The sequence below is a fragment of the Oryctolagus cuniculus genome, chromosome 12 (assembly GCF_964237555.1).
Source record: "Oryctolagus cuniculus chromosome 12, mOryCun1.1, whole genome shotgun sequence".
In the NCBI taxonomy this organism is placed as follows: Eukaryota; Metazoa; Chordata; class Mammalia; order Lagomorpha; family Leporidae; genus Oryctolagus; species Oryctolagus cuniculus.
Window position 1 is genome coordinate 66,227,702 of NC_091443.1, and position 26,371 is coordinate 66,254,072.

Below are 26,371 nucleotides of genomic sequence, written 5' to 3' on the forward strand. Positions count from 1 at the left end.
CTACTCTTAGCAAACATAGGCAGGCATTTGGCACAGAGATTAAGTCACCACTTGGGACGCCATATCAGAGTGTCTGGTTTGAGTCCTGGCTACACCACTTCTGATTCAGCTTCCTGCTAATGCATCCTGGGAGGAAGCAGATGATGGATCAAGTACTTGGATCTCTGCCACCCACATGCAAGACCTGGATGGAGATCCTGGCTACTGGCTTCAGCCTGGCCCAGTCCCAGCTGTTACAGGCACTTGGGAAGTGAACTAGCAGTTGGGGGATCTCTGTGTGTGTCTCTCTCTGTGTCACTCTGTCTTGCAAGTTAAAAATGAAAAACAAGTAAGTTTTAAGAATTTTTTTAAAGTAACATAAAAGCTAGTTGAGCACAAGTACCCAGTACTGCTAGTCGATCTGATAATCAGAAAGGCAACTAAGTGGCTAATGGGTGGGCAGCATATAAAGTGTGGATACGCTGGACAAAAGGTTGATTCACTTCCTGGGTAGGACAGGGTAGGACAGTCCAAGATTTCTTTATTCTGAGGCTGGCATTGTGATGAGGTAGGTTAAGCCACAGCCTGAAATGCTGTGCATATGGGCACTGGTTTGAGTCCCATCTGCTTCACTTCCAATCCAGCTCCCTGCCAATGTGCCTGGAAAGGCAATGGAAGATGGCCTAAGTACTGGGCCCCTGCCACCCACGTGGGAGCCCCAGATGGAATTCCAGGCTCATGGCTTCTGCCTGGTCCAACCCCTGAGGAGTGAACCAGCAGATGGAAGGCCTCTGCCTTCCTCTGCCTCTCTGTCTCTCCTCTCTGTAACTCCACCTTTCAAATAAACAAACAAATAAATGTATTTTTTAAAAAAAGATTTCATCAAACTACTCAGAATGGCACACAAGTTCAAGGAGAGGAGACACTAGGAGAGACGAAAAGAGGCACTCAGAGGCAGCAAACCCAGGCTCCGGCCCTGGCAGGAGAAACAGAGTGGGACCAGTGGGGAGACCCAGGGGAGGAAGAGTAAGAAGAAAGGCCTTTGGGTCAGTTGGAGGACACACAGCTGTTCATTCGGTCATGGCTTCGGAACGTCATCCCCCTGACCCATGTCTCTGGGGTGGGTTTGATTCAACGGGCCAGTGAGTCAGGACCACCTCCTGGGCTGGGGGATTATTCTCGGAGCATCCACAGCAGGTAAAGGGCCACATGAGCCAGAGAACCGGTGACAAGTTTTCCTGCCTTACCAGATTTTGTCTCGTTTCTGAGTCGGCAGCATCTCTGCGTTTTGGTCATAGTAGGTGTCAATGGTCAAGTTCCCATCCACATTGTGTGCAGAACGGAAGTTGGAAACAACACGGGTTGGAACACCTAAGCATCGCATTACTGAAGAGAAGACAAGGAAGAGAGAATCCCTGAATCCACGTCAAGCATAACGACTGGGTTTCCATGCGTAATTCCTACTCCAAGCTGGAAGAGACAAAGAAGCCAAGGCCCAGAGCCCTGCTGCCCGCCTGCCCTGTCAGTGGCTCCGCCACTCCAGGAGGGAGAAATCATGGGAGAATCACTCTAAACAACAATGGACAACAACTCAACTCATCATTTACGGCTATCACTGCTGCACACCTTTCCAAGTTAAAAACAGAGAATGGAAAATGTGGTGATTAGGAGGAAAAAAATGTAAAACTGTGGGTCTGCACTGTGGCCAGTTCCAAAGCTGTGTGACCTTAGGTAAGTGGTTTAACTTCTCTGGGTCTTAATCCACTTGTGTGGAAAAGAATTAGGGGTGGGAGTAGGTGATTTTCAGTTCAGAAGTTCTCAACAAGAGTCTCCCTGGGGAAGGTAGAAGGGAAATCAGAGGACGGCTAGGCTTCTAGAGGCACTTTGGGGGAAGCCAGGAGGGAAACCCCAGAGGAGGTGGCGGCCATCTTCAATAAGGCAACAGCTCCCTCTTGTGGCATCCCAGGATAGTGCTACAAAGGCTTTGTTAAGCGGAGCCTTCCCAGATAGGGTCAGAGCCGGCATTATTACCCACCACCACATACATACACACACGTGCCCAAAGAGAGATGGAATGAAGCCAAGCTGTGACCTTGAGGACATGGGTCCCCACCTCTGCCGGGAGGAGCAGACAGAGCCCACCAGGCTGCAGGGAGGATACCACCATCTTAAAGGGTGAAAGGACCAAACCTTTAGTTTCCATTCACTGAAAACCCCCACAAGGGCCACCTGTTGACAGTCACCTTTCCGCTCTCAGTACAGCTTCAAGCTTCTCACAAACTCTCAGCAGGCAGGGAAGTCAGCCCTGAGCTGTGGGGGGCTGGAGTTTGCAAGAGCAGCTCCCCCTCTCAGTGGCCCCGGAACTCCAGGGCCTGGTGGGGCTCGGGGCTCTGCAGTGGAGCAAGGCCGTGGACCTGGTTCTCTCTCCCGCCAGGACTCAAAGCCGAGGCCTTGTCTGTGACCTGCCTGGCTGCTGTCTGGGAGTTCCCCAGCTCAAGGCAGGATTGGGAACACTAGGTGACAGAGCAGCCTCAGCTCCCTTTCACGAGGGAACAAGTATGGCACTCAATTGGAACCCTCAGTTTTATTTTTATTTACTTGAAAGACAGTTACAGAGGGAGGTAGAGACAGAGAGGTCTTCCATCACTTGCCAGATGGCTGCAACGGCCAGAGCTGCGCCAATCCAAAGCCAAGAGCCAGGAGTTTCTTCCAGGTCTCCCATGTGGGTACAGGGGCCCAAGGACTTGGGCCATCTTCTACTGCTTTCCCAGGCCATAGCAGAGAGCCGGATCAGAAGTGGAGCAGCCGGGAGTAGAAACAGCGCCCATATGGGATGCCAATGCTTCAGTGCTTCAGGCCAGGGCGTTAACCCGCTGCGCCACAGCACCGGCCCCGAACCCTCTTCTGTCTATAGCTCCTGTGTGTCTTGCCAGGCTATGCTGCCATTCAGAGAGAAGTCTAGAACGTTGTCATCAGACTGTCTTCGTCCTCCCCATCCTGTGCTCCCCGCTTCTCCCGCTCAGGACCAAGGAGTAAATTCAGCAAGTGTTTATGAAGCAACACAGTGTAACAGGGCTGCCCTGCGGGAGGTCCCCTGGCCTTCCACGGGGAGACAGGGGTCTCCATCTTCCCATCACCTTCAGAGATAACCTCAGGTGCAGCTTGGCAGAGAATTGCAAATAACTGAGGATATGCAAAACCCTGAAGCTCCTTAAGGATGAGGCGCAAAGAAGCTGTCTACGCTACTCCCAATGCCTCAACAATCTCCCAGGGGCCGTGTCTTGGCGCAGTAGGTTAATCCTCCACCCGCAGTGCTGGCATCCCATATGGGCGCTGGTTCTAGTCCCGGCTATTCCACTTCCTATCCAGCTCTCTGCTATGGCCTGGGAAAGCAGTAGAGACGGCTTAAGTCCCTGGGCTCCTGCACCCACGTGGGAGACCTGGAAGAACTCCTGGCCCCTGGCTTCGGATCGGTGCAGCTCTGGCTGTTGCAGCCATCTGGGGAGTGAACCAGCAGATGGAAGACCTTTCTCTCGGTCTCTCCCTCTCACTGTCTGTAACTCTAACTCTCCAATAAATAAAATCTTTAAAAAAAAAAATCTCCCAGAGAAACGCTTGCAGGCGGCTAGCTCTGCCTAGGGGCAGAGACATGTCTGGGACTGCAGGCTCCTCCATCTGGGCATCAATCTCATTGCCTCATGGAAGAAACCGGGGTGACTACAACAGGTGACTCCTCTCTCAGGTAAATGTGCACCCGGGGACTGCGTAGGTGCTCTGGGTACCAGCCAGCTGCCCCTCTCCCCACCCCGGTCCCGAGTCTTTCAGAGCAGAGCAAACTGCGGTCCGAGGTCGAAGGGGATCCCGAGGATTCCTCACTCACCGGTGCACATGACAGAGGCAAAGACCCAGCACTGTCCGTACTTGACAGGCTGCCCGCCCCCCGCTGACCACTGCCGCAGGATGGCCACGCTGCCGTTCCACTCCAGCGGGCTGAGCCCCCTGGAGTAGTCCTCGCCCCAGTTGCCTTCCAGCACGCCGCTGTCGTCATTGCTGTTGATCTGTGGGAGAGGGGCAGGGGGTGTTTGCACAGCCCCAGGTCGGGGCGGGGGAGACGGGGAGGGCGCCGGCTGGAGGGGCTCGCGAGCGGCGCTGCTCACCATGGCGCTCACCACCCTGCACACGTACACCACGTCGCTCCGCCGCGAACAGTCTCGGGACGGGTTGCTTAAGAAATGCAGGCTTTTGTTCAGGATCTCAAAGCAGATATCGAGAATGTCCTCTTCGAACTTCCAATAGATTTCAAGGGAGAAAAAGAGAGAAGAGCACCAGTTGCCCCGAATTGGGAAATTGGGAGTCACGAACAGACCATCCCGCTTTTAAGGCAAGGCCCAGCCTTCCTAGAGCTGGTACATCAAAATGGGACGCCATTAGAGTTGCGGTTCTGAGAAACTGCGTTGTGTGGCTCCGACGGAAAACGCACACAGAATTCAGAGAGGGAGAGAGACTGATGGTTGGCTCACTAGATCTGAGAGGGTTTTTGGAGCCTGTGGACTTGAAGGAGGGAGTGGACAGGAAGACAGGAGAGTGGGGACACTGGCATGAGGCCACGGAGGTGGTGGGTCCCCAGGACTTAACCTCCGCTCTGAGGACTTATGGGAACAAGGAAAGATTAGTTGGGTAAATGCAAGTACAGATGGGACCTGGGATTGAGGGGAAGGGAGAAGATGGGCAGGGTCCTGAAGTCAGGTAGAGCAGGGGCAGGCAACTGAGGTCACCACCTGGGACTCCTACAACCCCTGGGCACAGTCCTGGCTCCATTCCTGATACCAGCATCCTGCTAGTGCACACTCTGGGAGGCAGCAGGTGATGGCCCACGTGCTTGGGTCCCTGATACCCACGTGGGAGACCTGGATGGAGTGCCTAGCTCCTGGCTCTGGCCTGGTTCAGCTCTGGCTTTTGCAGGCATTTGGGGAGTGAACCAGTGAATGGAATATCTCCCTCTGTGTGTCTCTTTTTCTTCTCTGTGTTTCAAATAATAAATAAAATTTTCAAAGACCAGGTGAAGGAATTCAGAGCTGTTACTGTGGGCACCAGACAAGTCGGTGTAGGTTCATGATGCATGTTTGCATCATATGTGACAACTCTGACAAATGCCCTGGTATCGGCTCAGTGCCAAAAGCTTTCACAAGGTACCACAGTTGAGAAAAGGGGAAATGAGCTTTTTTTTTTTTTTTTTTTTTTTTTTAGCAAGGCCCCAGCATGACTTCCCTCCCAGAGTTTGTGGACAGGTCTGATAGGGCAGAGGGAGGAGGAGAGAGGCTTCTCCTGCTGTGGTTGGGGGTTGAGAGTGGGCAAGTTGCCCAGAGCCCAAGTCTCACTGTGTACACTCCCTGCGTGTGGATGGTATTCAGGCACTACTCTTCATTGTCGTCAGTTATGATAATGTACTGTGGTCAAATTTTCAGTCATTATCTTTTAGAGCTCTAATTCTGAAGTATTCTTGGGATAAATGGCATACTGTCTGTAATTTGCTTCTAAAAATTCCAGGGTTGGGGTGGGGGAAATAGATGAATATAGACCAGGGATAGGAAAAATGTTCCTGTAGAGGGCTAGGGAGTCAATACTCGTCTTTAGCCTTTGCAGCCTTTGGCTCTCCACAACCCAGTTCTGCAGCTGACACTGAAGAGTAGTCACAGACCATGTCCAGATGAATGGGCATGGCCGTGTTCCAACACAAGGTCATCCATGGCCACTGAGACTTGAACTTCATGTCATTTTCATATGTTCCAAGGTATTATTGTTTGGAAACTCTTTTTTCCCCCAACAACTTAAAAATATGAAAATCATTCTTAGCTTGCAAGCCACACAAAACAATGGACACATTGGCCCGTGGGCCATAGTCTGTAAATCCCAGATATGGATGCAAGAAGACTCACCAGAAACTGATCATGATTGAGGCTGAGAAAGTTCCCTGGAAGTCCCTATTTTTGCTTATTATGCTTTAAGTTTTTTCATCATAAAATATTAAAAGCTAAAAGGAGGGTTGGGCAATGTGCTGCAGCAGGTTAAGATACAACTTGGGACACCTGTGTCCCTCATGAGAGTGCTGGTTTGAGTCCCGGCTCTGCTTCTGATCCAGCTTCCTGCTAATGCACCTGAGAAGCAGCAGATGGCAGCTCAAGAGCTTGGGCGCCTGCCACCCACGTGGGAGACTCAGATGGAGTTCCTGCCTCCTGGCTTGGGCTTGGCCCAGCCCTGAGTATTGTGGACATTCGGGAAGTGAATCGGGATGGAAGCTTGCTTGCTGTCTCTCTCTCTCTCTTATCACTCAACCTTTCAACTAGATGAAAATAAACAAATAAACATTTTTTAAAAACTGAACAGGAAAGGCACTGCCGCTCCCCGAATGGGAGTTGGGCCAGCCCCTCGCCCCCCGCCCTGGCTGAGCTGCTCTCCCTGAGCTGACAGGAACAGCCTTAAGGAGCCCTCCAGGCCCGCCTTCAGGTGAGGGTGTTACCTGCCCGTAGTTCCAGGGCCAGGTGGTGACGAGCGTTTCGTGCCCCTTGTAGACAAAGCCGTAGTCTCTCAGGATGTACTCTTGCAGCAGCATTTCACTTGGCAGGTAGACGTCGTCCTCTGAGTGGGGAAGGGCCGCAGACAGAACACCCCAAACCAGAAAGCAGAACCACAACATTACACAGGAACCACAGGGCTTTCTGGAAAGCAGGAGAAGTGGGAGCGGGCTGATGGCAACAGAAACTCAGCCTGGCCTCCCTTGAGAGCCGGCTCTCCACATAAGGCACACTCTTCACTTGATCTTAGCCGAAAGGCCGAGAAGGCACACTCTAAAAGAGCAGTGATTGTCTTTTCACGGTGGCAAAGTGACAAGCTTATTGTAGAGATTTAGACGATGAAGACGGACAGGAAGAGGACGCTGTCATCATCCCACCACCCGGAGAGAGCCACCACTCCATTCTGGTGCCTCTGCCCTCTCGCTCTTTCTCTGCATGTACCAGGAGACTTCGAAAGTTTCATGGAGAACGGAATTTTAAAATAAGTTTATTTTGGAACAAACATTTTAAATCTATACACAGTTTACGCATTTTTCATAAGATTTCTAAAGACCCCTCACTTCTGTAGGTCTCAATAAGTTTTTGCACCAAAAGAAACTTACCTTTCAATTCCATTTTGCATAAACTTTTTTTTTTTTTTTGACAGGCAGAGTGGACAGTGAGAGAGAGACAGAGAGAAAGGTCTTCCTTTGCTGTTGGTTCACCCTCCAATGGCTGCCGCGGCCGGCGCGCTGCGGCCGGCGCACCGTGCTGATCCAATGGCAGGAGCCAGGTACTTCTCCTGGTCTCCCATGGGGTGCAGGGCCCAAGCACTTGGGCCATCCTCCACTGCACTCCCTGGCCACAGCAGAGAGCTGGCCTGGAAGAGGGGCAACCGGGACAGAATCCGGCGCCCCGACCGGGACTAGAACCCGGTGTGCTGGCGCCGCAAGGCAGAGGATTAGCCTAGTGAGCTGCAGCGCCGGCCCCATTTTGCATAAACTTTTAAAATACCCTTGTATGTTTAATATGATGAGGATTATGCCATGCTGTTTTCTAAGTAGCTATTTCACTAAACATCACACCACGAATACTTCCATCGTGCTATTACAGCACCTTTGTAAAGCGGATCTGTAGCTTGAACACAGGACCCACGGGTTGCACAGATGCCCAGTGGTGTGCCACCTGGACCTCCTCAGTAGACCCTCAGAGCGCCCCCCGATGGGTCCAGCTTGCACTGCGGCCAGCAAGCGAGTCCTACCTGCGCTCCAAGGGTTGAACAGCAGGGTGAAGGTCCCCAGCGGGGAAGTCACACGGTGCCCCTGACTCTGAGAGATCTCTATCTTGAGAGTGTAGTGGCCAATAACTGCGTTGGCTGGGGAGGAAAGGGAGACCTGGAGGAAGCTGGAGTCGATGGAGAAGTCAGAAGCCCGCCAGACATTCCCACGCGGGGCCTGGGTGAGTGGGAACGTGGCTCGGGTCCCCAGCAGCTCGGTAGGTTCCGGTCCTGGGGTGGGGGAGAGGGAGAGAGAGAGAATGACCCCACACGAGGCTCCACATCTGTGTGGCATAGGATTCGGGGTGGGGGAGCGAAGGACCCTAACCTCCCACTGCTCGCTCATCTTGCTGCCCATGCTGCTGCTGTTGCCTTATTTTTCAGTTCCAGGCTTTAGCTGTTAGGGTCTCACTGTGGAACGTGGAAGTTTTCCCTTTTGCTCCCTACCCGAGAAACATCCCAGTAATCATCATCTGGGATAAAACAATATTGAGTGCTCACCGTTAAAGTTTTGTTCTTTTTAATGAACATAATAATTGGATCTGAGTCCAGGGTACAGTGTGATGCTTCAATGCTTGTACACACGTGTGCTGATCAAATCCATCTCTTTATCATTTTTTTAAAGTTTATTTTATGTATTTGAAAGGCAGTTAAAGAGAGAGAGAGAGAGAGATCCATCCTCTGGTTCACTCCCCAAATGGCTGCAATGGTTGGGGGCTGGGCCAGGCTAAAGCCAGGAGCCTGGAACTCCACCTGGATCTCCCACATGGCTGGCAGGGGCCCGAGTACTTGCGCCATCATCTGCTGCCTTCACAGGCACACCAACAGGGAGCTGGATCAGACGCAGAGCAGCTGGGACTGGAACCTGTGCTGGTGTCACAGGCCGTGGCTTAACCCACTGCACCTGTGTGCCCGCCCTCCTTATCATTCCTCACTGCCTGGCATCTCCCAGCTCCTCTCTCTGGTCTTTCATAGTGATTTTGAACTGCAGTCACCCTGCTGAGCTGCAAAACGCGGGAAGGCACTCTTGCTATCTGGGTTTAGGCATCTGTGAACCAAGCCCTCTCTGCACTCCCTCCACCCCCCTTCCTAACCTCTAGCAACTTCTAGTCCACTCTGACTTCAACATCAACTTCTTTTGCCTCCACCCATGAGAGGGAACATGCAGTAACTGTCTCTCTGTGTCTGGCTTATTTCATTCACCGTAATATCCTCCAGTTCCATCCATTTTGCTGCAAATGACAGGATTTCGTGTCTTTCCATGGCTGAATAATATTCTCTTTTTAGATATACCACATTTCCTTTATCCATTCATCCTCGCTAATCCTCTCAGTTTCAGGCATTTACCAAGACTCGGTGTCCTTGGGCAAACCACTTAAGGTTTTGCTCTCTTTTTTGAAATCTATAAAATGGGATTATAATAGAACCCACCTGACAGTCTCTTCACGGGGCTTGAGTGAGGTCATGTGTGTGAATTTTCCATACGGGGCTTGTAAATGTAAAGGTCGGCTGCTTTGCCAACAGTGTGCTGAGTTAGCCAAATCTTTCCTTACTGGCACCAACAGGATGCCAAGCGCGAGGGTCCTGGAGGTCCCAGGAGAAGAGAGGGGAGCCTGGCTGAGCGAGGAGGAACAAGTGCCCTCTGTCGCTACCCCCACTCTGAGGGAACCTGCAGACCCCGGGGCAGGTGAACTCACCAGTCTCTACCACAAAGGTGACGTAGTCAGCGTGGGGCTGGAAGGGCCGTTGGAAGCCCAGCCGGATATGAAAGAGCTGCCCACGGCGCACGATGAGCCGCCGCAGGCCCATCTCCTGCGTGTGGTGCTCCTTGTTGTTCCTGGGGCTCAGCAGGTCCACAGACCTGAGCTCCAAGGCTGCCACTGGGGGAGAAGAGAGGACAGGTCACTGCCCACTGGTGAGTCCCGGGGCTCAGGCATCCCCTGACCACCTCTTCCTTTAAAGTTTATTTGAAAGCCAGAGAGGGAGAGAGAGAGAGACAGAGCAATGGCCACAATGGCTAGAGCTGGCCAGGCTGAAGCCAGGAGCCTGGAACTCCCTCTGGGTCTCCCACGTGGGTACGGAGGCCCAAGCACTTGGGCCATCTGCTGCTGCTTTCCTAAGGGGGTTAGCAGACAGCTGGATCAGAAGTGGAGCAGCCGGGTCTCAATCAGCACTCTGATCCCCTGACTCTTCTCAATCATTGCTGTGGCACCAGCTCTGACTTAGGTAAGATTCCTGCTCAGTTTGTGGCCTTTTTGTCACCCTGCCCTCTACCTTCACGACACAGCCTCTGAAGGCAGTTTGGCAGGCTCTGGCCTGGGAGCAGGATGCTCTCCATCCTGGTGGCCCCTGCCCCCGGACCTGGAGACATAGTGCTGGAAGATCAGGGTCCCAGAGAATGAATCCATTCCAGATAACTGACCCTTAACCTTTGAAGCGTGGTGGCATATAACCACTTGTGTAGTGTCGCTCCCCCTCTTCGTGGAGGAACGACACAGGACCCTGCGCTGTTCTTTCGTCTGCTCGGCCCTCCCTGGGTTTGCTGCTGGTTCTTCCCGGGTTGGCTACTATCCCTTCCACCTCCGTGGAAGGGCAGTTCCCCCTGGCCACATTCCCCACTTCCGCAGGGGAGCGGCACACCGCCAGCCGGCTCTTCTCGGGGGCTGCACAGGTGTTCCTTCAACTAGATGTTCCCCTTAGATGTTCCCGGTGCATGCCGTCTCTCTCCTCCTTTATAGTCCTCCTCCGCCAATCCTAACTCGGCTGCCCACACGCCGAGTACGCTGCTCTCCTCCAATCAGGAGCAAGTCCTACAGTTTATTAGCTGAACTGGAGGCAGCTGTGCGGAAGCTGTTTACTTCTCTCCCAGCGCCATATTGTGGGAGAGCAGATGCATAGAATAAGTCTTAATTCCAGTAACTCAGTCCAGTCCGGGCTGCTCCCCACAGATCCCCCTTTCTTTTTATTTTTTGGCGTTGATACACGCCTGTCTTCGGTGTCCCGCGGCACACACTCTGCTCTACTTGCTAGAGTTGCCACAGGTTCTTACAAGTCCTATCAGGCAAACCGAATCCGGGTCCTCTCTTCGCCATGTTATGAGGAGGTTTTTAGGCGCTGATGTGTGCCTGTGTTCGGTGCCCCGCAGCGCATGCTCTGCTCTGCCTGCAGGGGCTTACAAGCCCTAACAATCAGGCAAACCGAATCCAAGCCTTCTCATTGCCGTATTGTGGGGGAGGCCTTACTGATGTTAATTCGTGCCTGTCTTCGGTGACCTGCGGCGCATCAGCTGCTAGCTGCCCGCAGGTGCTCATCGCCTCACTTAATCAGGCAGACGGAATCCAAGCTCTCTCATTGCCATGTTGAGGGGAGGCCTTTCTATTTCTCTATTTCTCTATCTCCGGGCATTCCTATTTCTCCCATTTTACTTCTATCTTCCAGCATTCCTATTTCTCTCACTTTACTTCTAAACTTCTGTTTCTCTTATCCCCGCAGCTTCCCGGCGCCTCGCCCTGCCGGCAGGCTCCGCCCCGAGGCTACTTCTCAGCGGCTTTCCAGCTGAGCCGCTTCAGCCCGCGTCTCTCTCATCTGCGCGGCTCGGCTTTGCGCGCACACTCCGCGGTCTCACACTTAACCCTTTCGCGTCTGAACCACGGCCTCGCGCCAGCCCCGTTCCCTATGTACTTGAGCCCCGCACGCTCTGTCTGCGCGCGGCAGCCTCCGCGAGTCACACAGCGTAGCTTACGTGTCCGCCACTAGCATTCAATCTAAGTTCCCCGGGCTAGCCTGGCGAATTCAACCCAGCTTACGTCTCCGCCCCACGATCTGGCTTCCCGTCCTTTGCTCCCCGGGCTAATCAGATGGATCCCAATCTGGCTTACGTTTCAGCTTCTGGTTTCAACTTTTCGCCCCCCATTCCCAGGCTAACTTGAGAATCCCAAAGTGGCTTTCGTTTCAGCCTCGGCCTGCCCCCCGCGGCTTCAATTTCCCTAACACTTTTCTCTACCCGGTATGTTTCCCTAAGTTTTCCTCCAACAATACTCCTCCTCATTTCTCCTGGCCTCTCCCCACAGTCCACATCCGAGTCTGTTTGTTCTAGCTTTCACTTTCGCTTTCGACCTTAGAGATTTCTCCCAGCTTCCCCCCGTAGTCCGTATCTGAGTCTATGCCTAGGCTTTTCAATAGCTTCTTCCGGCACCTTTTTCGTCCGGCTTTTCCCTAGGCTGTTTGCTAGTCTCTCTTTCCGATATTTTCCCTAGGCTGTTTGCTAGTCTCTCTCTCCGATATTTTCCCAGTTCTTCCCGTTTCTTCCCTCCTAAGTTTGCTATCCGTCCTAGGTTTCCTATCCGAGTCACGGCACCATTATGTCGCTCCCCCTCTTCGTGGAGGAACGACACAGGACCCTGCGCTGTTCTTTCGTCTGCTCGGCCCTCCCCGGGTTTGCTGCTGGTTCTTCCCGGGTTGGCTACTATCCCTTCCACCTCCGTGGAAGGGCAGTTCCCCCTGGCCACATTCCCCACTTCCGCAGGGGAGCGGCACACCGCCAGCCGGCTCTTCTCGGGGGCTGCACAGGTGTTCCTTCAACTAGATGTTCCCCTTAGATGTTCCCGGTGCATGCCGTCTCTCTCCTCCTTTATAGTCCTCCTCCGCCAATCCTAACTCGGCTGCCCACACGCCGAGTACGCTGCTCTCCTCCAATCAGGAGCAAGTCCTACAGTTTATTAGCTGAACTGGAGGCAGCTGTGCGGAAGCTGTTTACTTCTCTCCCAGCGCCATATTGTGGGAGAGCAGATGCATAGAATAAGTCTTAATTCCAGTAACTCAGTCCAGTCCGGGCTGCTCCCCACAGTGTAGACAACCTTTCTAAAAGTCACTTTATTACCCAGCTGATGTAGGAATAAAAGACACATTAGAACTCTGTGTGAAGTTAGCAGACTGGAGGCTGGACCTCAGCTAGGGCTAAGTCCCCACTTTAGGATCCTGGGGAGGCTCATGGTTACCTGTCACGTGTTTCTTGCTTCTCAGCTGTGTTCTAGTTCTGTAAGGAAGGCACTGCCTTGTTCTTGGAATATGTATGCCTAGTGGCTGGCTGTGAAACTCTCACAACACCACGGACACGTGGGCAGGTTCTGGAGTGACACAGCCCCAAGCCCACCTGCTCGGCTGTGAGATCTCAATCAAGTCCTTTAATGTCCTTTAGACATCAGTGTCCTTGTCTGAAAAACAGTGGCAAGCCTATTCCTCCGTCACAGGGCTCACGAGAGGATGCACATGGATGGGCCCTGGTGTCGTGCCAGGTACGGAGTAAGCACTCAGCAGTTCCGAGCCACTCTTAGAGCAGGAATAATGCAGGTTCAGGTTGCATTTGCTTTGCTATTTTTGCTGGCGATGTTTATGTGACATTCACTATCAGCAAAAATCCATGAGGTCTTTCCTGCCTGGTTGTACATTGGTTTATCCCTGTGGCTCCCAACTGAGGAGCTCTGTCCCCTGGAGGACATTTGGCAATGTATGGAGACACTGGCATGACTCAGGGAGAGGCTGACCCCTGTGCCTGGAGCATTAAGCCAGGGGTGTGGCTGAACAGCAACCTGGAGGGAAAACCCCTGTGTGCCTGCAGCCAGAGTGGGTGCCCTTTGCCTTTCAAGCTTCTACCCTAATTCTTTCGCCCAAATACTTTCCCTTGCCACCTCTGCACTGGCCAGACAGTCGCCCATGTCGTCCTCCAAGGCATCTGTGGATCTGAGCATTAGGGCTGCCAGTGCAGCTTCCTCCACGTTCACGCTGAGCCATTAGGCCCTCTCCTTTGGGTGTGGTTATCCCCCCAGCTGTGAGCACCTCCAATTCTTTCAATGAAGAAATTGGATTCGGTGTTTTAAAAAGTTCATTCTCAGGCCAAAATCAAGTCCAGCTTCCATTGCTTCATCTTTCAAGGATTTGACTGTGAAAACAGAGTATGTGCAATGGTCCCTTGATCCCCCCTCCCTACCCCTTGACAATCTGTCCCTGAGGTCAGTCCATCACAGGGGGACCAAACTTTTAAGCCTCTTGATGTAACTTGAGCTGTGTTATTGGCGACAGAAAATTCAGGGAAAGATCTGGGACAGATGCTTTTGTGACATTCAGTGGCATATTTTAAGCTTCAAGTCCAAACCATTAGTAGTTTGTGAAAACAATTTAGAAAGAGGTGAGCAATGTTAAGAAAAATAGAAGCTGTCACAATGCACGCTGTCTAGGGAGAGTCAGGATAATTGTATGTGTAACTGGGTCACGGTGTACACTGTGGGTCATAGTTAAGACTGAGAGCCGGGCATAGTGCACTAAGCCTCCTGTGAGGCCAGCATCCCATTTGTGTCCCAGCTGCTCCACTTCCTATCCAGCTCCCTGCTAATGCGTCTGGGACAGCAGAGGAAGAGAGCGCATGCGTTTGGGCCCCTGCCACTCATGTGGGAGACCCGGCTGGAGTTCCGGGCTTCCGGCTTCCTCCTGTCTGGAACTCCCAGCGGCCCACCCTGGAAGCTCACTGCTGAGCGCACGGGAGCTTTCGCATCCCCTGGACCTGAGGGGCAGGACGCGGGGCTCTGTTCACAGGCCAGAGCACCGCTGGTAAAGGCATCAACTCAATTCCCCCTCTGCCCTGGCTTCGCTTAGGTTGGGAAGAGAAGAGAACTCGGAATAAGAAAGATTCTTCCTCCTCCATGGCCGAGGTGCGGTGCACGGAGAAAACACATGGGATACCTGAGTTTTCTTTTTCATTCTACTTAACATAATTATGCACCTGCCTCATTGAAGGGCTTTTCACAAGGAAACAGTGACTTCACAGAATAAAAGGAAGGGCTTTTAGGGGAGCAGGAAAAGAAGGCCAAGAGGATCTGGTAAAAGTTCAACGAAGCAGCAAATCAAGTAGAGCCGATGACTAAAAGCATGTCAGCGCCCACACAGCCGGCTGCCTTGGCGCCAGGCCCACGGCAGTGGATGGCGTGAGTAAGAGCAGCGAGAAGCCTCAGCCGCAAGACTTCTGGCCCTCGTTGGACTGATACAAAGATAGGGGTATAAAAGGATCAAAATAGATCCCGGGGTACTATCAGCCTTTGAAAGCCGTGGAGACAGGCGTCTGCCTGCAGTGAGTTCCGGGACCAAAACCAAGACGGGCCTGCTCACCTGGGAGCCTCAGCCTCTCTGCCCTGGGCTTGGCTCAGAAGAAACCCCTGCACGGGAGCAGGGATTTCCCTGGCCAGTGACCCCGGCGCCCCTCCCGCCCCACTGCCGCAGCGCCCCCTGTTTTCCGCGGAGCACTGAATGATGTGTAGAATTAGTTCCACGGAAGCAGAGGCCACTGCTGCATTCTTGAAGCTGGACCTCCCGTGCGTAGAGTGGAGCATGGCACCTAAGTGCAGGTAACCACGGCTGATGCTCACGGGAGACCTACTACATACCTGTTTCATACCTACCACATACAGGCACTGTCTGAAGCACCTCACATGTCTGAAATCCTGTACACTTAGTTTTTTTTTTTTTTTTTTTTTTTTTTTTTAAGAGTTTATTTGTTTATTTGAGAGGTAGAGTTACAGACAGTGAGAGGGAGAGAGAGAAGTCTTTTTTGGTTCACTCCCCAGATGGCCGCAATGAGCAGAGCTGCACCGATCTGAAGCCAGGAGCCAGATGTTTCCTCCCGGTCTCCCATGTGGGCGCAGGGGCCCAAGCACTTGGGCCATCTCCCACTGCCTTCCCAGGCCATAGCAGAGAGCCCGTTTGGAAGAGGGGCAGCTGGGACTGGAATCGGCACTCATATGGGATGTCGGCTCCGCAGGCAGAGGATTAACCTACTGTGCAAAGGCACAGGCCCCAAGTACACTTAGGTTCTTACAGCTACTCTGGGGTGGCAGTGTTGTTGGGCTGATTCCAGGGCCTGCCTGCTGCCCTCCCCCCAACCTGCTTTTTTTTTAAAGATTTATTTTATTTAGTTGAAGGACAGAGTTACAGAGAGAGGGGGAGGTCTTCCATCCACTGGGTCACTTGCCTAATGGCCGCAATGGCCATAGCTGAGTCAATCCGAAGCCAGGGGCCAGGAGCTTCTTTTGGGTATCCCAGGTGACTGAAGAGGCCCAAGAACTTGGGCCATCCTCCACTGCTTTCCCAGGCACATTAGCATGGAGCTGGATCGAAGGTGAAGCAGCCGGGACTCGAACTGGCTCCTATATGGGATGCCGGCACTGCAGGCCAGGGCTTTAACCCACTGCACCACAGCTCTGGCCCTGCCCATGCCCTCTACAATCTCTGGTGGGCCTCAGTGAGGTTTGCAGAGTGAGTAGAAGCCAGTGTGCCTGCAGGGGGAGAGTGATCCGTTGGCAGGGCAAGGAGATGGAAAAGGCCTGGGAGGAGGGACGTGACCCCAGCCAAGACGCTGCTGTTGGAGTGATTGGGAATGAGTTTACCCCTGACAGAAGGCTAAAGTATTCTTCCCTTCTGAGGACTATTTATTCATATTTATCACTAAAGAAAGCCTTAAAATACAAGTAAAAGTCCTCTTCTAGGAATTTTTTCTAAGAAAATCATTTGTGTACAAAAACATAAGCATAAGGATGTTCAGTTCAACTCAGTTATCTTACAATAAGCCTTGGCTCCATAGATGTCATTCCTCTCGTTTGATATAAGCGACAAAGAGGACACCAATAGCAACGAAAAAGGTCACATGGCAGAAAATGCACCAGATATTAAAAAATAAAATAGAGAAGATTTTAAAACTGTGTTACAGCTGATCCTTAGGTGGTGAAATTATGGGACATTCTTCTTTAAGTCTTTTGGTTATTTCCAAGCTTTTGCTCAACACATGCTTTCGTTGGGTGTTTAGAGAAAAGTGTTACTTTGATTAAAGGCGAGTGTTTGGACAGGGATGGCAGGATCAAAGTTGTGCTTTAGGATTAATTCAGCTGTGGTATATAGCCCACAGCAGAGGGGGAAGAGACAAGAGTGGGGAAGCCAGTGAGCGTGCTGTCATAATAACCTAGGCCAGAGACCAATGAGGATTTGACCACGGTGCCGGAAGAGTAGAAGAGGGCCCACCCTGTGCATGTGAGACCCCTGAGTGTATGGCAGGCCAGTAAAAAAACGAATGAATACTTGTTGGAAACCTTGACTTTCAGGGCTTCCTATTACCCCACTACTGCAGAAGAAGCCTGCGGCCAGTTAAAGGAATCCACTGCCAACAATGCAGCCAGGCTGGCCTTGAAGGCCTGGAAGCCTCCAGGTGCAGATGGCAAAGGGTAAGCACTACTTGGTTCAGCCAGCACAGGATGGGCACCTGCACCCAAAGCCAGGTGCATGCCACCTCTTCCCTCCCCCACCTTTGTCCCTACGCCACCTCTTCCCTCCCCCACCTTTGTCCCTGTATTGATTCCAGGTTCTTTTCTTTTCCCACTTCTCATTGTTGGTTTAGGGACTTTCACAAATACAGTATTCTTCATTTCTTCCCTTAAAACATGTGAAAGGGTGTATCTGTGTGAAAGCATTTGAGGAGATGCCTATATGGTGAGATTGCTAGGTTCTGTGCCTTTGTAAGTGTGCAAGAATAAAAATATTGTATTACTTAAACATTCAACTCCATATTCTTTAGCCTAGGACCCAAAGCCCACTACAGTGTGGTCCCAACATATCCAGTCAGTTCTCTCTCCCGGTAGCACATAAATACAAAGAGTCTTCAAGAAACTCATGAGAAATGTGTGTGATGAACAAAACTATGCATGGATTTCAAAAATTATTTGCACTAAAATAAACATTGTTTAATTCCATTTTCTATGAATTGCTTGAAACCCCCTCCCAAGTAGCCTCCAAATAGATCCTACCCAGCTCCAAAGTCTGAAGTCCCTGTCCCTTCGCTAATCTTCTTGTGTTGCCATTGTACCTGTTTATCAAGGAAAACTCAACATCCACCTCCTCCGTGAAGTCCTTCCCAAGCATTTCAGAACGGGGGATTTCTTAGCACCTGCAATCATATATTTATATCTGGCTAATATTTACTGAACGTTATTAAGATTCCATATGCATTACCTTCTTCTATCCCTGCAACTACCCGTTAAGATATCATCAACTCCAAGTTATAGATGAGTAGAAAAATGATCAATGAGGTTAATCACTTACTCAGTGTCACTTCCCTAGGGAGTGAGGAAATAGGCATTACACCTAAACAGTTTGACTACAGAGCCCAGCTCCAAACCTCTGACCTGTGGCACTGGTCTGGAAGTCTTCACACTTTTTTTCCCCAAGTTAGTGACCACTGGGCCTTCTGCTAATGAAAGCATAACAGGCAGACCTAAGAGGAGCCACTGTGGTGGAAGAACTGGGCAGGGGTCTCCTAGGCTGCTCTTTAGAGCTCTGAGGGTCCCAAGAATACAGCAGAAATCACAGCTCCATCTCAGCCTCCTCAACCCCAAATGCCATTTAGGGCAGAAGTCCACAGGTCAGTGCAGCAGATCAGGACAGAACCAGCTCCAGGACCCTCCCTGGTCTGCCTTTCACTCCAAAGCACTGATTTTTCAGTTGCTCACTTACTATTGTGCTGTTTCCTGGAGACATTATTTTCATTTAGTGGTGTATACACAATGAACTTTGCAATGGTATTTTCATTTAGTGGTGTACACACAATGAACTACACAATGGTGCCCAGCTTGTCCAGTAGCTACTGGCAGGAGACAGGAGCTCCCTGGCTGGCTAACAGTTCAAATCAGCAGCTCCTTTGCCTCAGCTGCAGCAGAGGATTGCTGCTCATAATACATCAAAGCAGTGATAAATATTAAGAAGATAGTCTTGCTGGAATCACAGGAATGCTGACTAAAGCAATAATGAGATCCATCTTTGATCCATTCCCAAATATTTAAAAAGTAACAATGGGGCTGGCATTGTGGTACAGTGGATTAAGCCTCCACTTGCCTTGCCAACATCCCTCATAGGAGGTCCAGTTTGTCTGGGCTGCCTGCTTCCAATCCAGCTCACTGCTAATGAGCATGGGAGAGCAGCTGATCATTCTCTGAGTACGTGGGTCCCTGCCACCCAGTCGGGAGACCAAGGTAGAGTTCTTTACTCCTGGCACCAGCCTGGCCCAGCCCTGCCTGTTACAGCTTTTTGGGGGAAAGAACCAACAGAAGGAAGATCTCTCAGTGTTTCTCCCTCTCTCTGTGTCTCTCTGCCTTTCAAATAATTAAATAAATAAGTATATATTTAAAAAAAAAAAGTAACAATGACCTCCTTTTGTTGATTGTATGTGGAAACGGGCCATGGCATATACTGATGGTAGAAGTATAAATTTACAGATTTTTCAGAGAAAATTAGTTAATAGTCATCAAAACTTAAAGTGGATATTGCCTTAGTTCTAAAAAAAAAATCATTAAAAATCAAAAGACAAAACAGGCTCTGGTACCTCTAAAAGTTGAGGGCAGAGGACATGGGAGACTCCTGCCATGTATGCCTCAGAGCAGTTCTGACCCTGCGTAGATGGACACTCTTTCCCCGCCTGGTCCCCGACTCTCTACTCTGTTATTTGTGTACTAAGAGCCATGGTTTTCATCGAAATAGAATATTCTCTCTTTTTTTTTTTTTTTTGACAGGCAGAGTGGACAGTGAAAGAGAGAGACAGAGAGAAAGGTCTTCCTTTGCCATTGGTTCACCCTCCAATGGCAGCCACGGCCGGCGCGCTGCGGCCGGCGCACTGCGGCTGATCAGATGGCAGGTGCTTCTCCTGGTCTCCCATGGGGTGCAGGGCCCAAGCACTTGGGCCATCCTCCACTGCACTCCCTGGCCACAGCAGAGAGCTGGCCTGGAAGAGGGGCAACCGGGACAGAATCCGGCGCCCCAACCGGGACTAGAACCCGGTGTGCCGGCGCCGCAAGGCGGAGGATTAGCCTGTTGAGCCACAGCGCTGGCCTGTTTTTGTCCCTTTCCCACTTTCCTTTCTGAAACCTGCGGTTAATGCTTTCCTTGGTTATCTGATCCCTTACTTATAAGACAGTATCCCACCCTGCCTACATCAATCCAAATTTTCGGCAAACAACTGCCACAATCCCCCTCCCCACTTAGAATTTTTGTCTTTAAAAGCATTTATTTTCATTTTATCTGAGAGATTGACTTTAATTCTCTGATTCACTCCCCAGCAACAGCCAGGGCTAAGCCAGACTGAAGCTGAGAGTTTGGAACTCCATCCAGATGTCCCACATGGGTGGCAGCGACCCAAGCGCGTGGGCCATCATCAGCTGCTTTCCCAGGATGTGCATTCGCAGGAGGCTGGCCGGAACTCAAATCAGGCACTCTGATATGGGATGCGGGGATCTCAAGTGGTGACTTAACTGCTGGGCCAAACACCTTTCTTTGTCCCAATCTTTGCCTTTAAAACAGTTGAGAGGCTGGTGCTGTGGCATGGTAAGTCAAGCCTCTGCCTGCAATGCTGGCATCACACGTAGGTGCCGTTTTGTGTCCTGGATGCTTCTGCTTATGGCCTGTGAAAGCAAGGGAAGATGGCCCAAGTCCTTGAGCCCCTGCACCCACGTGGGAAAACTGGAAGAAGCTCGTGGCTTCAGATCTGGCCCAGCTCTGGCTGTTGTGGCCATAGCTCTGGCCATTGTGGTCATTTAGGAAGTGAACCAGCAGATAGAAGACCTCTCTCTCTGTCTCTCCCTCTCAAATAAATCAACAAAAATCTTTTTAAAAAAATAGGTTTAAAATCTGTGAGACCTTGGAGTGCAAATTCAATGCTCCTCGATTTGTGTTTCCTGGGCTGCAGCTCACAGCCAATGCAAATGAACTCTTTCGTTCCTTACTCCATTTGTGCCTCCATCTCTCTTAAGGATCAACAGATCCAACAGTTGTTCTTTTAGAAATCTTCCATATAAAAAAAATTGCACATGTTTGCGAAGTTATATCAACAGGGTTATCCACTGAAACATTGCTTATTGGAAACAATATAAATGCCATCAATAAGGGATAGTAACAAACTAGATTAATCAATTTATTAAATAAATTATGCTTGTGTGCCTAGGATGGAAAACTGTAAGTCATTATGAGTCTTTGTTAGACCAGTATACCCTGACATGAAGATTTACAATACATGATTAAATTGTATAAAAAGCAAATCACCAAGTAATACCTGATCTATCATCTCATTTTTGTGAAGCTATTTTATATAAGCTACTATTAGGTTCAAAACATTTGTAGAAAATAAGATTAAAAGGTAACTTTTTTACAGCAAAAAAAATTGAAAACCATGTACAATGGATGACTTCAGAAAGTTCATGAAAAATACATATCCATGCATGAGCCTCAAAATTATTTGCATCAAAATATAGACCTTCTCCATTTTTTAAAAGACTTATTTATTTGAAAGGCAGATGGCAGAGAGAGGGGGATTTCTATCTGCTGGTCTACTCCCCAGATGGCTGCAACGATTGGGGCTGGGCCAGGTTGAAGCCAGGAGCCAGGAACTTCCTCTGGGTCCCCCATGTGGGTGCAGAGGCCTAAGCACCTGGGCCGTTCATGCTCCACTGCCTTCCCAGGTGCATCAGCAGGGAAGATCAGAAGTGGAGCATCTGGGACTCAAACTGGCACCCACATGGGATGCCGGCACTACAGTCTGGGACTTTAACCCGCTGTGCCATAGTGCCAGCCCCTCCCATGAACTTTTTGAAGTGCTCTTGTATATATATAAAGGAAAACTTGAGCTTTTTCCTTTTTATAATAAGCATATATTATTGTGTATTACATGTTTAGTTAAACTATACCATTTTAAAAGATAATGTTACATTTTAAGCTGATTGCATTTGGGGACAACTGATGAAAAAAGCACAAAAATACCCTGGAATCTGGCACATGAGCAAGGTTCCTGATTCTTCTCAGTTAAACTCTGGCTTATAAGTTACAAACCATTTACATCCCCAATCTCTAGTAGAATGTATGATACATGATTTAAAGAAATAAATAATGCACGTGTGGCGCCCTCTCCTGGCAGGCTCGCTGTTCCTGCCTGGCTGGCGCAGCCTGCAGGGGCCCTGTCCTTGCTCGCAGATGGGACAGAAGGGACTCTGAGGAGGTCCGACAAGGGCCTGAGCTCAGGGGTGGGAACAGCAGCTCTCAGTGGGGAACTCTGAGCCAGAGGAGAAGTTGGACAAGAGGAGAGCTAAGATCTGCATGCCATTCCCCCACAGTGCCAGGCTTGGCTACAACAATGCCCCCCACACACCTGGGACTGCCCAAAGCCATTCTAGTCCCAAAGTTGAAGATTGTTCATGGTGTCAGGGAAGAAAATGAATGTGTGATTTGTGCCCCAAGGTTTGATGAAAGTGGAGAAATGGGGGAGAAGCCAGATGATGCAGTAAGCGGTCAGCCATCAGGTCAGGGTCTCCTGTCTCCTCTGCTTGCCCCCTGCCCTCGCCAGGACTCTCCCCCCTCCTGGCTCAGTCCTCACAAGAGTTAAATAAGTAGGTTCGCGGTACTCACCCTGATCCATCTTCCGCCTTCTGCTGGCAGCCCAAGGCCCTCACTAGTCAGCATTGAGGTTCCAGACCTAATTGCCTCTCCGAGCATTCACAGTCAGCCTACTAGAACCTTCCTTCCATCCCGGAGCCGGGCGGGGCCGCCACTTCCTCCTCCTCCCAGCGTCTCTCCTCTCAAGTTTCCCGTTGTTCTGGGTGCATTTTAGCTTAAGGAAACGAGCTTCTGCCTTAATTAAGCCTTAAGAATTTTTGCTGAGGGATTTGTTTCCGTGGCCTCCTTTTGAAGCTGGAAAGACTCCCAGGGCATGGGAAGGCGAAGCCAGGTTTGAGTCTGTCGTCTTGTGCCTTGGTCACTTCAAGTTCTGGGACCCTGTCCATTCTCAGCTCAGCCTGGCCCGGCCCGGTGCCTGCACTGGGTTGGGATGAGTAAGGAGCAGAGCTGTCATGTGAATGTCATGGACAAGGCTTTCCACAGCCCTTTAGGACCCTGAGAGCTTTGCCATTTTCAAGGAAAACAAGGCACATACCAATGGAGAATTGCAAAGCTGTCCACTGAAAATGAAATGGACCGCCTTTCCAATGACAAGGAGTGAATGCCTGTGATGTGATGTTAACTAGGGTGGAGGCAGGATACCTAAACAGTATGAAAAATGCTGTTTACTCAGAGAGACCGGTTTTTAAAAGATGGATGGAAATATAAGAAATAGTGATTGTCTAAGAGCAGAGAGATGATGAAAGGTGCTTTCCTTTTATATGTTTTACTGAATCAAAAATGTCCTCACACAGTGGGTGTGAAGATGTTTTTAATAAGGGAGGGGGAAATTTTTTTTAAAAAAGCAAGTGAAAGGAGACTGGTGTTGTGGTGCAGCAGGTTAAGCCACTGCCTATGACAGCGGTATCCCTTTTGAATGTCAGTTCAAGTCCCCACTGCTCCATTCCAATCCAGTTCTCTGCTAATGTGCCTGGGAAAGCAGCAAAAGATAGTCCAAGTAGTTGTGCTCCTGGCACCCATGTGGGGGACCAGGGTGGAGTTCCAGGCTCCTGAATTCAGACTGGCCCATGGCCCAGCCCTGGCCTTTATAGCCATTTGGGGAGTAAACCAATAGATGGAAGATCTCTATCTTTCTCTCTCTCCCCCTCCCTCTTCCTCCCCCTCTTTCTTCCTGTAAATCCACCTTTCAAATAAATATTTTTTTCAAAAAAAGATTTATTTATTTGAAAGGTAGAATTACAGAGAGGCAGAGGCAGAGAAACAAAGAGGTCCTCCATCCACTGGTTCACAAGCACAGTTTGAAGTGAGAAGCAGAAGTTTGTATCCAACACCCCTGGAGGAGGACTTTGTCCTCCAAAGAGTAAGTGCTACACGGAAAGCAAAGCTGTTGACGTGTTTACAGATCATTATCAAAGGTATGTAAAAGTGCCTGAATCCCTGAGTGGTTCATCACCAATTCCCATACCCATTGTAACCCAAGCTTTCTGCTTTCCCCTGCTTTCTTTACTGTGTGTACTGGGGAGATAGCCCTGGATCAGGCACATGAAACTCATCACCAAGCTTTTACTGAGCACCCGGGGGCTTTGTTTTGTCCAAGTTGCCGTGCTTTGGCTCAGAAAAATAACTGGTTACTGCTGCCAAGAATCTCTCATAGTAGAGATACATACTCTTTTGATGAAGGCAGAATATTTAAAAATAGTTTTTAGTTATAAAAGTCCCAATTTGGCATAGTAGGTGCGGCACTGGCATCCCATAAGGGTACCGGTTCAAGTGCCGTCTGCTCTGCTTCCAATCCAGCTCCCTGCTAATGGCCTGGGAAAGCAGCAAGAGATGGCCCAAGTGCTTCGGCCCCTGTACCCACTTGGGAGACCTGGAAGAAGCTCCTGGCTCCTGGCTTTGACCTGGCCCAGTGCTGGCCAGTGTGGCCATTTGGGGATGAAAGATCTCTCTGTCTCTCCCTCTTTCTCTGTAAACTCTGCTTTCAAAAAAAAAAATCTTTTTTTGAAAAAAGTCCTAATTCATGCTAAAGATATTTTGAACAGGTTTTTTGTTTTTTGTTTTGTTGTTGTTGTTTTTATGGCACAAAGATGGGTACAGTTTGGTAAATTTCCTTCTTGCTATTTTGTCTATGTACAAGCGGATTTTTTTTCCCATAGCTGGGATCACACTGCATCTCAAAGATAGGATTTCTACATAAAACAATTTGCCATCCTATGTGACAATAAAGCTTTAACAACGTAATGACTTTTGCTTTGAGAAAATAAGCCTTCACATTTCAAACTGTGACATTTATTTTGGGGCTTAGCTGGTGCTATGGATTGAATGTTCCCACCACAACTCCTGCTGAAATGTAATCCCCATTGTGAGATACTAAGAGGCGTGGCCTTTAAGAGGTGACTAGGTCGTGAGAGATCTGCCCTGGTGAGTGGGTGAATCCATTTATGGATTAGTGGATTAGCGGTCGTCTCCAGAGTGGCTCCCTCTGTGTAAAGCACCCCCTGCCGTGTAGTGCCCTTCCCCGCCTCGGGCAAGGTCCTTCCCAGTGAGACGACAGTGCCAGACGCTGCCTCTCCACCTTGGACCTCCCAGTCTCCAGGACCAGGAGCTGCTTTTATTCTTGGTAACCATCCAGTCTGCACTTCTCAGCCACAGCAACAGAAAACAGACTAAGACAGGTAGGAAGAAAGGTTTCTCCATGTCAAAATAAACATTAACATAAAAGCAAGCACAATAGTGTTATCCGGGAAGTTCCATGCGGTCAATCCTAAGAGCCCCGTTTAGGACTGAATGTCCCAATTTCTGATACCACGCACAGTCCTCTATGGGCGTGGCTTCTGCATCCTGAGGGTCAACAGACCTGGGGTTGGTTGAAGATGTAGATGGGCCAATGGTGGCTGTGTCTGTGCTGATTATACACAGACCTTTTCCTCTCATCATGATTTCCTAAATGACACACAACTATAAACCCAGCATTTACATTGTATTAAGTATTACAAGCAATCCAGAGGGATCTGAAGTGTCAGAAAAATATGTGTAGGTTTTACACAATTACTATGACATTTTATATTAGGGATTTTAGTATCTACAGAGATCTTGGAACCAAACCCCTCAGATGCAAGGGGCAACTCTACTTTCATTCCCCTGCTTTCCTTCCTTCAATTCATGTATTTGTTTATTCTGTTTGAAAGGTAAAGTCACAGAGAGAGAGTGAGAAAGAGAGAGAAAGAGATCTTCTGTCCACTCATTCACTTCTGGCTCCCACATGGGTTCAGGAGCCCAGACACTTGGGCCATCTTCTGCTGCTTTCCCATGCACATTAGCGTGCAGCAGGCAGGACTTGAGCCAACACTCATATGGGGATGCTGGCATCACAGGTGGAGGCTTAACCTGCTGCACCACCACCTTGGCTCCTTTCCCTCACTGAATGATTACAGTGTCGAAAGTATCATATGGGGCCAGCACTGTGGTGCAGCTGGTAAAGCCACCACCTGCGGTGCTGGCATCCCACGTGGACTCCGATTCGAGTCCCACCTGCTCTACTTCCTATCCAGCTCTCCGCTGTGGCCTGGGAAAGCAGTAGAAGATGGCCTAAGTCCTTGGGCCCCTGCACCTGCATGGGAGACCTGGAGGAAACTCCTGGCTCCTGGCTTCAGATTCAGATTGGAGCAGCTCCAGCCATTGCGGCCATCTGGGGAGTGAACAAGCGCATGGAAAATCTCTCTCTCTCTCTGCCTCTCTGTAACTCTGCCTTTCAAATAAATAAATCTTTTTAAAAAAGTAAGTATCATATCAAGTGTTTTTAAATTTTTAGCTGACACATAAAAGCTGTACATATTCATGGGGAACTATGTGATCATTCAATGCAAATTTTCAACATGCCATATCAACTCAGGATAACTGGCCTTTCTGTTCCCCTGCTTCTTTGTGTTCAAGCATATTAGATATTTTAAGGCACACAAAATAAGAGCTGAGCTTTATCCCCAAGGAGCTTAGAATCTGCTGGAGAAACACACACACCCTCTATGATGGAACCTGAGTAGCTGACTGGAAACGATGGAGGAGTTGTACGGAGGAGCCCCAGAAAGGCGCTGGGGTCTGTGAT

At 50.1% G+C, this 26,371-nt stretch overlaps 1 protein-coding gene across 2 annotated transcripts in view; it reads right to left on the reverse strand.

Annotated features, from left to right (window-relative positions):
• TGM7 (transglutaminase 7) overlaps positions 1-22,541 on the reverse strand; it is a 28,755-nt gene extending 6,214 nt beyond the window's left edge. Inside the window, exons 1-7 of one of the 2 annotated variants that reach the window (XM_051822053.2) lie at positions 22,282-22,541; positions 9,504-9,686; positions 7,792-8,037; positions 6,497-6,615; positions 4,137-4,265; positions 3,860-4,037; positions 1,227-1,365 (exon numbers count right to left, since the gene is read on the reverse strand). In XM_051822053.2, coding sequence (XP_051678013.2) covers positions 1,227-1,365; positions 3,860-4,037; positions 4,137-4,265; positions 6,497-6,615; positions 7,792-8,037; positions 9,504-9,686; positions 22,282-22,291 — 1,004 coding nt within the window. In that variant the 5' untranslated portion in view covers positions 22,292-22,541. Of the gene's footprint in view, positions 1-1,226; positions 1,366-3,859; positions 4,038-4,136; positions 4,266-6,496; positions 6,696-7,791; positions 8,038-9,503; positions 9,687-22,281 lie in introns of those variants that run through there. The other variant, XM_070054088.1, reaches the window with a different exon arrangement.
• Positions 22,542-26,371: the final 3,830 nt, after the last annotated feature.